This window comes from Buceros rhinoceros, unplaced genomic scaffold, assembly GCF_000710305.1.
Source record: "Buceros rhinoceros silvestris isolate BGI_N320 unplaced genomic scaffold, ASM71030v1 scaffold31339, whole genome shotgun sequence".
Lineage (NCBI taxonomy): Eukaryota > Metazoa > Chordata > Aves > Bucerotiformes > Bucerotidae > Buceros > Buceros rhinoceros.
The window spans coordinates 11,116-25,095 of record NW_010433828.1 but is presented as its reverse complement, the minus strand read 5'-3'; the positions used below and the strand labels follow the sequence as shown (position 1 = coordinate 25,095).

Here is a 13,980-nt window from a genome sequence, read left to right as displayed (position 1 = left end):
TTTCCCTTCCGCCGTTTCCTTTCCCATTTACTGCATGGTACAGAGCTGTTTCCTCTGGGATTTCATAGCTCTCCTTCAGTTTGTAATTGCAGAATGCCACCAGGACATCATCGATCAAAAAGTGGCAGAGAGGCCTACCCTGCTTTAGCATGTTGCAATGACAACGAAACATGATGACCTGGCAATTAAAAATATCTATGCTCAATATAACTGTTTTAAAGAAAGCTGGTAAAAAATTAATGATTAATACGACTTCACAAGCTCTCTGTCTTTTAGCTCTTATTACTGGGAAGTCATACATGCACCTTGTAACAATTCCTACCGAAATTATTCATATATAGTTTGGTCATAGATATCAAGGAAAAACAAACTACGAGTAAGTTACAATTGCAGGCAGGGTATCATTTTAAAATTCAAAAGAACACACATACATCCATCTCTCACTGAGTGAAACAAAGGAAAAGGAAAACGTGCCACAGTGCGAAATAACCACTGCCTTTGGGAAAAACTGCAATGGAATTCTCGGGGTTCTAAGACACGTACATTAGAAAAACTGAACCTAACTGGTAGGAACACCGTGTCCTCGAGGACAAACAACTGCGGCCCGGATGCCAAGGGAGGAGACGACCCCTCATCCTCTGCAGATGAGAACATGCCTCACCGATCTTGTGCCATCAGACTAACATCAGCTTGCTTATTAAAATGCCCTGCTTCCAAATTCCAACACCGTGCTTATTTCTTCTGAACCCGACAGGCTTATCTTTTATGCCTAGTTAGGAGAGAACTGAAGCAATAACATTTTTAAAATATATTTATTTTCAGCTCATATAAGCCTCTTAATTCTTTGTAGGAGATTACTATCTAAATTGTGTTGCTGAAGACAGACTTCAGAAACCTCAAAACATTATGCTGCTAATACAGCTAAAATAAAAGTGTAAAGCAGAGGCAATTTAATTGAAAAGAAGGAATATAAATGTGCAGATTTAAACAATTTTGTCATGAAGCACAATTTACTAAATTATTATCTATGCAGGTTGCAAATTACATGAAAGTAATTCTTTAAGACAATATAATTTTCCGACTTTTTGGTCTATTTCTGTAATTCACACTGATCTCTCGTTACAAGTATTCACTTGTATGAGTATTTTTGATACATTAAATTAAAATTAATTAAAAATCCATACACACAGCACAGTCAGTACACCACATAAGAGAAACACTTCGTTTATGACAAATGGAAATTAATGTATTTCAGTGCTTTTTTTATAAACTTATTTTGAAAATCTAGAAATGTGTTTCATGCATTCAGCTTTCAATCTAATCATCCTGATGTAGATACTAATTTAAAAATTAAAACAACTGTAGGGAGCTAAAAGGAAACCATTATTTGTACTTCCATCAGCAAGAGCCCATACTGCAGAAAATCATGATCTATTTTAACAGATTTTCATGAAAATACATAATCTTTCTAAGCCACGTGTGCAGAAGTGCTCCAGAACGCTGGTTTACAGCTTATCACGCTCAACGCAAGGCTCACGAAACTGCCTGCAGCTAAACTCTGGGGTGGCGCAGAGCAGTCTGCCCAGAACCGTGCCCAGATGGCGGTTCCAGTTGCTAAATTTGCCAAACACGAAAGGAACTTCAGCTAAAGTTTTCAATGTCATTTTTCCATTTCTACTTATTTTTAGAAAACATTCCATCACTTCTAAGAATTAATTTCTGGAAAAAACTCTCACTCACAAAAAACCCCACTAGAATTAAACAAACAAAAAAAAAAAACCCCACCACACTACAATTTTTGAAATACCACTGGAATTTTTTGAAGAAAGAGGTATCAAAATAATTCTACACGAGTGAAGCTGTGAAAACCAAGGAGAAGTAATGTGAGTTATGACGTCTTACCTGACCAGTGTCCAGTGGTGGCACCTGATCTGTCGGTACAGGTCTCGCTCACAGGCCGAAACACAGTCTCCCAGCCGCCGGTAGCATAGCGCCAGTTCTGGGACTCCAGGATGAGTGTCCGCTGAGTGCCGTACGCGATCATGAAGCAGTAGACAACGTGATGGAGCTGGCAGCCATAGCCACAGCCTTTGTTGATATTACACACAAGTTTCTTAGCTTTGCTGCAGTCCTTCGGGTTCTGTAAGTACGGACGAAAAAGTGAAGCTGAAGAGAAGACATACACAAAGGCGTAACTTTTTTCTGAGAAGCTGACGGATGTCCTAACTCACACAAGCCATCCTCCTATAGTACATCTCGTACTGAAATGGATGAGCAAGCTTCAGCTCCATGAAAATTTTATGTGAATTCTTCTCTGTGAACACGAACAGCTACTGAGCACACTTCATGATCCTGATGTAAAATAGAATACCATCAAGATTTTAAACCACTTTCTCATTTGTAAATCTGTCAGGACACGCTAACGTTTGGACTCAGAGTCCACGTTTCACCAACACGTTCTCAGTGCTGAAATGCTTCTTCCTTTGGCATTTTCCCAGGTTTGCTAATTCTCTTCCGTTTCTTCCACACACGTCACCCCATGGAAGAAAAGTTCCACCCACCTACAGGACACGGCATAAAACAAAATGCTTGTTCATGGGCTGCTTCCCAGACGGACTGACCGCATACCAAAGACAGAGTGTAGAACACGCACCCGAGCAGAGTGATAAAACTCCGGATTTTAATCTGCGTGCACTCTCGATGAAGTCATATACTACACATCCACAACCCAAGACGCAACAACAAAGGAGACAAATGTCTACGTGATGTGAAGGTTATGTTTACAAGTACAAACTCTTAAATATTTTTAGGTATGTGGACAACACAACAACATAACCTACGGAAGTTTTTCTTTCTGTAAAACACAGTACTTCACCGTACAGTCACATTTGCGTGTCTCTAGACATGCTTCTGCATTCCAATGAGTTTTTTTTAAAAAATCTCCAGGACAAAAAGTTAGTTTTGAGTTAAGAGGCAAGCATACTGATATTTGAGTGTCAGTATAAACTCTGTTCCTCTCACATCTAAACAACTTTAAATAAAATTTTCTGTAAATTTGCAGCCAATGAAGTCTTTCCCAAAAACCAACAATCACCACCTGGAGAACTGAGATCTCTCCATCAAGTGATCTTAAAGATAATCTGAATATTCTGAGTCCTAAAACACTTCATAAAAATTCGTGCATTCAGTTGCATAAAGGAGGGGAGAGTAGTTCAGATCTAAAAAAAGAAAGAGAAGAAAAAAAACCCAACAAAGCCCACAACATGTATAACTTTAGCATTTTTTCATCTTAAGGAAAAAACATCTAACTCAAAGCCTAGCTAGCTATGAAGAACAGTAAGTTAAATAAAATATACGTTCCCAATTTTTGTTCCTCAGACCAGCACTTTTGCTACCACAAATCAACTTGAGACTCACCTAACCGGTATCTTAGGACCACAACAAATCTATTTGATATGAAAGCATTTAACAGATGACATATTTCAGTTGTGTGACTTTCAAACCTCCTTGCATGCACATGCGTTTTCATATAATAGCTTATTAACAATAGTATGAAAATCAATCAGGAATCGCATAAAGAAACATCATTTGACACCGTGACTGCTTAACAATGTTAATGTCATGTTAACGTTTTAACATTACTTGGAGACTTAACTAGAAAGCATATGCATTACTATTAGTTTCTGAACTAATACCAATAGTTCTAATATTTCTATTAACTAGTAAGCTAGTTAAGTTAATTTCTTTATGACTGTTTTTCAAATTGCTCTATCCAAATTTTAAGACGAGGCAGTACTCACTTAAAACTGTCATGTAATTATTCTGTTACAAGGGTATAGCTAAGTGCTATATATATCAAAAAAAGTATATCTTTATTTAAAAGCTCTACCTTCTTACCTGTAGATAAGTTATTCTCCTCTGTACCAAATCCGTTAGATCTTTGGCCTCTTTTTCTCGCCAATCTCCTGCCCCGTCTGTTTGACTGAGGTAGTACAAGTCGGTCATTATCGACCTGTAAACAATGGAGAAGAATCTTAAAAAAAAGTGGGAAACAATCTTAACATTATTGAACTGGAGGATTAGGTGGAATCAAAGACAAATTAAACCGATACTTGAATCATAGCCTCAAAACCAGTTTCTTCATGCCACCTCCTACCCCACAATCCAAACATCAGCCGAGAAAGACTGACTGTGTCCTCCATGCAACACGTTCCGTACCCACGAGTAATTACGGTATTAAACAGGAGATGGGTTTCAGAAACTCCCACGCCTCTCTAAAGCATTTGTTTCCGGTGCTTGCACTACAGAAAACCAAAAAGAAAGAGGAGTTCCATGCTAGATCCATCGTGCAGTGTCCCCAGATGGAAGCGTGACAGTGACTCCTGCAGCAGTTTGTTACAACGCGCTGTTACATTGCCTCCTACAAACACCTCACTATGTCTAGAATATCATATCACAAATGTCCTCAGCACAGGTACAACCATCTGTTTTCATTAGTGAAATCTAACCACGGAATTCTACTACAAGCTTTAGCGAACAGTATTTTCCACGGCATGGAGCTGCTTCTGACTCTGGAGGCAGCTAAGCGTTCTTCCTGCTCAGAGGGACTGCATGCTACTAAAGCTCAACTGGAAAAAGATTAAAAATTCAAACCAGACTCATGGCCGTATTACAAGTCTAGACTACAAAACATGAATATCAAGGAACTATCAAACACTAAATTGGGGTTATCTATACACTAGAGATCATCTTCTTAGGGTTATCACATCTTGGTGGCCAAGTTAGAGGACAAAGAACATCCTGTCACAAGAAGAAAAATGGTAAGATTATTACTGGTAAGAAAATTGTTAAGATTAGCCAGGAATTTTGTGAAAAACAGCCCAAACAGAACTACCCAGGAAGAGATTACTGATATCTGTGGCTTCTGGGAGGAACCACAAAACTAGAGACAAACTATTCAAAGTATTTGTAAACACGTGAATGGCTACTCTACCAGTACCAGGCAGCCCAGTTCAGAACCAACCGTTACAGAGTGGCTTTACAGACTGAGGTTTAAAGTTGCTAAACATTTCTCTGTAGCAACGCTAAAGTTTGAACCACTCTTCTTACTCTTTCATCCGAACTGCAATTTATTGCCTGAAATTCTTGATAAGCCACAAGTTTGATCACTAGGAAGAGATGCCACAGAACAAAGGCACAGACATTTGGGAGATGACAAAAAAAAGAGCGTGAGTGGAAGACAAGCATATTTCCTAACAACCTTTGAAGTGGTCTCATCGGTGAAGTTATAGGAGACACCACCACTGGCAGCACTTGTCAGTACTGGAACCACAACCCTACTTAGCTAAGGCTTGCAAATGAGCTGAGCGAGAGCAGGAGCAGACAGCGCAGCTCTCCTGGGTAACTGCTCCCAATGCGACAGAACTTCAGTGGCAAATACTGAGACAAATCAGATGGGGACAGAGCTGGAATGCGTACACAAGTGGTCTTGTTCCTGGGACAGACATCAGTACATCTGGCATTGGACTACCTGCTCCAGTTTTGGCACCTTTTTGGTACCCTTTTAAAAGGCACATCAAGAGTCAACGACCTGAAGCCAAACAGACATAACTTCTCTAGAAAACCAGTACCTCTGAGCAGAGGCAACTACTGAAACCAGCCATGCAGGGAAGCGGCAGCTTCTCTGTCAGATGACCGTTTAACTGAGAATCTCAAGTCCTTTGGAAAATCCTGCTTCAGCCAGGCACTACTTTAATTTCAGTCAACATACATAATTGCACTCAGCAGAGAAATAACAGGATGAAATGTAATGGCTTATTTTATACAGGTAATAACTCTCAATAATAGAATAGTCCCTTCTCACTTGAAACTCCATCAGTCCGAGACAAAGTGGGCTTTGGAATCGTGGAATTAAGTTACAAAATTCAATGGACTATACTATTTGGCCACATTAATAAGCAAATTCATATTACTTTTAATCTATATTTTAAATAGTGTTTACATTATTTCCAAAGAACTGAAAATTCTTACTATTTTTTCCGTTTACTACAGAATTATTTCCAAAGGCTCATGTTTTACTACTGATGCTCACACACACAGATGTCAGCTCTCTTGGGAAAGAGATACTTGTTTAAGGTGGAGTATTTAGATAATTCAACTGCTTTCCTATGGGTGTTTACTAACCAGACAAATTGCCATTGCAATCCTGCAGACAGCAGAGTTATAAATACAATAGGTTTACAGAGAGTTTTCACCAGATTTTTAACACTTCCTGGATTATTTTGTTCAGCATGAACAAAACTCATACAGAATGTTTTAGTATAATACAAAAGGGTACATCAACACCAGGGAGGACAGAAGATCAACAACAACTGAAAACATAATTCCAACACATCTTTGAGCATCATAACAGTGTAATTAACCATCATTTCAATCTGAGATACTCTGTTAAATTCTGATTACAAAAAGAAGTGACTTTTCAGAATGACAGTTAGTCCAGAAATCAAGATACTATCCAATTTTAAAGTAATTCCAATTCTATAATATCCAAATGATCAATGTAACTTTTAGTTCATACACCTAAAATAAATATTTTTAAGAGTTTTTAATCACTTTGTTATATGTACAAATATGCACACATATAGACAGGTGCAACCAAAAAGCAGCAACTGGTATCCAAGACCCAAGTCTTCTGATAAAAAAACAAAAACACATCAATATAAAGAGTTACACTCTAAGCTGTAGTCACATAAGATGGATATATACTTTATGACACAGGAAATACAAGTAGTAATTTCATGCTTCAGACATGATATTTTAGCCCACATACCAGTAATTTATCCAAAAAATTTTCAAGCAGTGAATCAGTAGTTTCCTCAAACCAGCCTGCAATCCTTACAACATGCATGCAGAGCCAACTAACCCAAGTACCTTTCCTGATGACCCAAATCAGACAGAAACTCATCAACGCGTCTTTGCAGTTCACTTCCTTCTAGATTTTTCAGCTTCTTCAGTTCACTCTGGAGGAAAAACCAAAGTTCCTTAGCCCCATTTTCAATCCTCCTCCTCAATATTTCATGGTCTTTTCCAAGGCCCCCTATTAAAAATAAAATAATAATAGTAATTTTTAAAAGCTTAAAAGCATATGCCCTTGTAGCTGAATTATTTGTTAACAAATACATTTGTGATATGGGATACCAAAACATGAAGAAGAAAACTCATCTACCAACCATCTCCTGTCCGCTTCTTATAGTTTTCTATCTGTTCTTTGGCCTTTAAAAGTTGCTCCTCTAAAGCATGTACCTTTCCTGCAGCTGGTCCCTGATCAATGGGACCATCTGGTATCCTAGGATACAGAAAATAAAGAAATTACACAATTTATAAATGTAATTGTTATTTTATAGTAACAAATAATTTGATAAATTATTTGCATTATCTGCAATTATTTCAGCTCTCCTCTCATAAGCCTTGTTGGCATTTGCTTAAAAACAGAAGAAATTAAACATATTAATATCAGTATTTCAACACCTCAGTGGCAGAGGAGAAAAGCAATGCCTAACATCGCTGCAGCGCACAGAGACATCCTGGTGTTAAACCATGCTGTCCACACGACGTGCACCCGCCGACCAGCCCAGCCCAAGGCTCTGCTCGTCAGCGCAGTGTCTGCCCCAGCTCAGTCGGGCCACTGGCAGGGCTGATTGCGCTCAAGCAAAGCCCAGGCGAGGGATCTGCCTTCACAAGACTCACATTGCAGCTGCTTTTTACATTCGCGCGTGAAACACGTGCTGGTCTCAGAACAAGATCCTAGCTTCTTAAGTGTACCATCATGACCATTTTTTATGACAGCTCCAGTTTTCTAAACTGCTGGTCACCTGAAAAAACACCAGCAACTGCTCCATCCGTCGGTGAAATCCCTGGGGTGTGAGCACAGGAGAAGTAGGGAAATACCATGTCCTGAAACAGCCCCGAGGGTATCACTGAGGTTCGCTTATCATCTCAGCTTTAATCAATATATTAATAAACTGAAATTATTAAAGTATAGAAATTGGATACTATCTTCTATTTGCCTCACAAATAAAAAATTAATACAGGGAGAATCAAACCCCCTTTCATCTCTAGAGACATGACACTACTGGTGAACCCAAGGGTTAAAAGTTATTCCACCTTTTACAAGACTTTTGTAAGAGCTGACCTTGAAAAGGAAAACAGCTCTGACCATTTGATGTAATTAGGACTTTAAAAAAATTAAAGTACATGCCATCTGACATTCATCCTGCTTCGGCATGCTGCAATGAAAGCGTTTACTACAGTTACGAGATAAAAGGAGCTAAGATGGAGGGGGGCATTCTGCTAAGCTAGCTGTTTGGACTTTCAGAAATCACATCGCTTTAGGATAAAACTAAAACAGCTTGTTCTTTTTGCAGTTTTGCCTCTACATCTGTTACTTCATCAGCCTTGGAATTGCTGCCATCCTCACTTTCATCCAGTCTCAAAATTAAGGAAAAGGGTCTTCTCTGCAACCAGTGCAGCTCGCTTGTTACTGTCCTCTACAAGTACAGCAACCGCGTCAGAGGGAAAAGTGTCTGAACTAAAATCCTGATCTATACTCACGGCATCATCTACATAGATAACTTCTAGAGCAGAATACCCTAGGAATAACACCCACTCATCGGTAAGAATTCCTGTTCAAAAACATACACTGTAGTTTTCATACCAAAATAAATCCTGACAACTGCCTTGCTCCTTAAAATCTGGGAAGTGAGTTTACAGGAAGTTTCTCTACGCTATGATGATTCTCATCAACACCAGAAGAACACATCAGTAAGCCTCTGGCACAGAATATCCTTCACTTACTGCTATGACAACATTAAATTAAGTTACAAATACAAATTAAACAGAATTATAATCCACTCACATGGGCAACCATAATACAGCAAATAGTGGTTCTGTTTGAATAATTTTTCTCAGTATGCACAAGGCATGATTTTTGCATGCCGTCTCCTACCATTTTATAGTAAACATAAATTACCTTCTCCATAATGAGCTCCTATCAAATAAAGATATTACTGTATAATCTTAACCATCATAAAGATTACATTGCAGAGATAACCTGTTTCTGCTTTGTCCCGTTTAGTAACCCAGCTACACGTAAAGACAGAAAACAGAATTCCGTGTACATCGTCCGCATCGCTGGGGCCACTCTCTCGCCACCTTCAGGTAACACAGAGGGGCAACGGCAAAGTAGCGATCTCCAATCTGAATGTCTGAAGGCTAAAAGAGCCACTCAAAAATTAATTGTAGTGGCATTCAATTTAGCCGGAAGAACTGCCGTACTGTGTAAGATAACTGTAAAAGAAAATTAAAACAAAAAAGTAAATTATAAAAACCATTCTAACCTTTTCCTATTTCCAAGGTATTTAAAAGGTTACACTGATTTATCAGCCAAGGAAAAATGTAAGATTTCACAAGTTCACACTCAAATATTTTTCTCTTTCATTGACTTGTATCTTTCCGAGTTCTTCATACGGAGCTGGAAGGTTTATAACAAACCTTCAACATCTGTAAAAAGTGTCTTGAAAGGGCTCTCCCAGTTCTGCTGGACAGAGAAGAGTACAGTGCCAGTCTAGACAGACCTGAGGGGTATTACTGATTGCGCTGACGGGATCCAGCCTGCTTCCCAAACTCCACCCAGATTTGCTCACACAATGTTGTTCATAAACAGGTAAGAACTGCGAGAACTCTCCAAATCTCACGATACCACAAAACTCTTGCTCACAATTTCTAAATTCCAAAGCAATACAAATCACCTTTTGTGGCTTCTTCCCTGCTGGGGTCACTCCCACAACCTTTGATTCCATTTCTCCTCTGCATCACTACTACACATCTGTGCCTCTTTTACAGCCCACAAGCAAGGTTTGTACAAAGCATCGCACTGGCAAAAGACTGGCACCTAAAGCTTTTCAAAGGCACTGTAAACACTAAGTGGTGCCTGAAGTCATTCCAGCAAATCGGAAACGCACCACAAAAGCGTACCCAGTTCTAAAGAAGTAATTTTATTTCAGGGAACTTTCAAAGAGATGTGATGTTCCAACATGGCTACTGGAAAAGTACGCATTACGTATTGAAAAAAAGTATCTCAAAATAACCTCACCAAAAATCCTTACAAACTATACAAGTATGAACTATTCTCAACTAATACAGGTAACAAAGTACAAGTATTTTAAAAGAAATAAAATCAGGACTTGATGTAGTTTGTGAAATCAAACATACAAATGTTGAGAAAAAAAACAAAACAACAAAACAACAATCCCTCCCCCAAAAATGCACACAAAAAAATCCCAAAACAAATAAACAAAAAAACATTCGAAGAACAAAACCAAAATTATCCCCAAACAAACAGACCTCTTACTGCCCTAAAGCCTTAATTCTACTCCTCACACATCCTGTGTGAAAAGGAGCAACCAGAGGAAAAATTACAAGATCAAATTTAACTTAGTACATCAAAAAAGGGCTAAGGCAGATTTTATAAGGCTTTGTCACAGAAATGTCAATGTCTGGGTATAATCACATCGCCATTTACACACGTCAGCTGAACACCAGGGGCTGAAAGCAGGGACGACAGAAATCTCTACATTCAAGGCCAAGTATTTCTCCCTTCTGAGGCAGGAAACCCTGAAGCTGGCTATTATTGTCTAATACTAAAGGAATTTAAAGGTACTGCATTTATTCAAGTATAGAATCTTGCTTAAGTTTCTTTGCAGCAGCAGATTCTACATCACACCATTTTGGGAATGAACCTTTACTGAACTTTTTGCCAGAGCAGTTGTTACCGTGTACTAACGAATGGAGCTTAGAAACCTGCAGCCCTCCCGGCCGCTGGCCTGGCTCAACAGCCTTCCTTCCCCGGCAGCATCACCTGAACACCGAGGCACTTCCTCAGGGCTGACACCTTCAGAACGCAGATACTCGTTTTTCTGAGGTCAGCAGCCTCACCAGCACACCGGCAAACCTACAGTGCCTTCCAGAGACCAGGAGCAGAGGGCAGCACCAGGAACTGCAGTGAGGCATTTCTGGTTGCCCAGCCACCCAGACCACACAACCCTGGCTCTGCAGCGAGGAGAGAGAACGCGCCAGAATAAACCCCGGGACAGAGCTCAGAGGAAAGGTGTTCATTTCAGTGCTAGAGTCCATACCTGTGACTTCCTCCAAAGGCAGGGCAGAAACTAACTGACCTAGAGATAAGGACTAGAACCACAAAACACCGTAAGTAGGGAAAACAAAGACATTTGTGCAATTCTGCAATTTTTCCTATGATTCATGAAGCAAAATAGCAAGAAGGTCCACAATGGCATCTGCTCCTGACTGTATTACAGGGCAAGTCCAAAATCAGTTTCTCCTTGCCAGGCAAGAACCACCCAAGAGACAGGAGGAAGACTCAGCTGCCAGTGCCCCTTGCTCCCCACGTTGCACGCAGGTGATGCTGCCCACACACTGCTACCCTGCCCAGCACACGTCCTGCTGCGCATGAGTACGTAGCTGTGAAAGAGGCAACTCAAAAATTCAGCTCCGAGATTCAAGAGATTTCAAAAACAAACCCCACCCACCCATGCTGTAAAATCCCGTACTGAGCTTCGCTCTCCTCTACCTTCCTACCACACAGCAAGCCTCTGCATTTGTCCTCACAGTCCATCAGGACTGCCGGGCTGCACATGGTGATGTCCTCGTTCTTAGGTCCAGTCTGACTCCGGCACACACCCTGCCTGAGCAGCTCTCCCTTGCAAGTTCTCAGGAAAGGAGATCCAGACGTGTATGGTAAAAGGTGTCTGTCTGAACTGGCGAAAGAAGACCCTTCAAATGGAACTGTGCCCATCGGTAACATAGCACGTGATGATGAAAAGGGAGACAGACGATCCTGCTATGTTACAAGTATTGCACAAATTTAGCAGCAAGGCAGGGAAAAAAATGAGTTAAAAGAATTCACATCTTGCCGCAGACTACTGCGGCTCATCTTCAGCAAGTCCACACTGATCTTCAACAAGCTTTCAGCACTTCTAACAGGAGCTCTTCCAGCTACGGCATGCGGAAGCGTAGAGAAGTCACTAGCTGTTCTACCTGGTTTAAACGCCGTAATATTTGCACGTGTTTGAGTTGGCATTACAGAATTAATCACCTACAGAACTCTGTTACTGTGACAGTAACGCGTGGACACCATTAAATATTGACCAAAACTAAACGTACATTGTTTGTTCAAGAGTTTTGCAATATATTCAGTTAGTTATAACACTGATTCAAACACTTACCTCTATCCTTTAAACGTTAAACATGATTTTACAAAAAACCACATACAACCCGTTCAATTTATTTTTTGATATTTCAATATTTCAACCGTTTTCTGCAAAGTTCTAATTACTTTTAGATCCTACCTGAGAGATTCTGCCATCCGCCTTAAGTCTTCATTCTGCTGCTTTAAACGTTCAAGTTTAGCAAGTATCTTGGATAACTCCCGACTGGAGTGATCTGGGTGCTCACTGTCTCGTACCAGGTGTCCACCAATGTAAAAGAGTAAAGTTCCCCAAGCAAAGAGGATGAGCATAATCCAACGCCAGGAACCAGTCCATGGCCGCATTTTCAGAAGTTCAATTCACTCCAGAACTGCTTCTGCTCACAAAATATCAAACATTTTAAGTCCTTCGCCTGTACAGAAGTGGACAATTTCCGTTCCTCTGCTTCACCACATTGTACTGCAGGAAAGTTATTCTGTGTTTATCTTACTGCAGCTCCTTCCAGAAGATCCTTATGGGCCTTCCTCAGAAAGCGTTAATATCACATCATTCTTCATTTATATTCTGTGAAAAGAAAAAAAAAATCTGAAATTACAATTCTGGTGTGTAAAAATACACTAGGTTGCAATTGAGCTAAAGGTATTGTCATCAACATTCAGGAATGATGAGAGTCAGTGGTAACTATTTTCTGTCAAGGAGGAAAAGAAAAAGGCTTTTAACTTTCCACAAAAAATATGCTGAGTTCAAGAATTAACCACATAAAGAATAAAGTGATTAATTCTGGATTTTAAATGGCCAGAAGAAGTGATGCTTTTTACAACAGAAATATTTACCAATTTGTGTCATTAAAATAGTTCAAAAATAGTCCAGAAGTCTTTAAGAGTCACCTTTACCACCAACAAAGAACTTCTATTCAAGTGCAAGCTCATTTTTTTGACTCTTAGGCACTCTCGTCTCCATTTCTCCCGCGACGCCACCCTGTAACAGCAGAGTTACAGCCACGCTAACAGTGTATTCCACCGTCTGCGAGTGGGCTGGACCAGCAGCGCCTGAGACCAGCTCAGCACTGATCACTTCGGGGGCGGGAAAGGGGGGATTTAAAAAGAGCTCACGGGGCTCTGCTATACTCAAACACACCCCCGAAAACCAGAAACCTAGACTCTAGAAACCTCATTCTTGGAAACACTTTTCTTCTGCTTTAAAACTATCAAACCCGTTTTGACAAAGGCTACTATTAGAACTATAAAAATGTAAAAAATGCTCTGAAGGTAGTACCTCCGCTCATCTAAAAAGGCTGCAGCACCATCTAAAAAACCACAGAATCACCCAACTCATTTTCTACTTGGCAAAACACCATTCCGTGAGTGAAAGAACCTCCTCATTCTATCTGGAACAGATTTTAAGGTTTAACTGACCAGCATGTCCAAAACCGTTTTAAGCACAGCTCACCTCTCTTCCTCTCTCCCTGTAATGTAACGTCTCAACCTTTCGTAAAAGGCAGATATATGCCGATTATACTCAATTTCCAAAATAGCCTCTATGGCCAATCCTCTAACCTGTAAATCCACCGTATTTCCTCCGAGATGCTACCCATGCCCACCTTCTCCCAAATTATTCTTCTCTGTTTAATCCTTCTTGCACCTTAACTTCTTTATCATTTAATTTAGTTTTTTAATTCTGTTCTAACTCATTTCAACTT

The 13,980-nt window shown here is 39.9% G+C and overlaps 1 protein-coding gene across 1 annotated transcript in view; it reads right to left on the bottom strand.

Moving 5' to 3' along the window:
- FUT8 (fucosyltransferase 8 (alpha (1,6) fucosyltransferase)) overlaps window positions 1–12,625 on the bottom strand; it is a 29,327-nt gene extending 16,702 nt beyond the window's left edge. Inside the window, exons 1-5 of the mRNA XM_010144252.1 lie at window positions 12,423–12,625; window positions 7,230–7,345; window positions 6,931–7,096; window positions 3,898–4,012; window positions 1,903–2,140 (exon numbers count right to left, since the gene is read on the bottom strand). Coding sequence (XP_010142554.1) covers window positions 1,903–2,140; window positions 3,898–4,012; window positions 6,931–7,096; window positions 7,230–7,345; window positions 12,423–12,625 — 838 coding nt within the window. The remainder of the gene's footprint in view (window positions 1–1,902; window positions 2,141–3,897; window positions 4,013–6,930; window positions 7,097–7,229; window positions 7,346–12,422) is intronic.
- Between the last annotated feature and the right edge of the window lie 1,355 nt (window positions 12,626–13,980).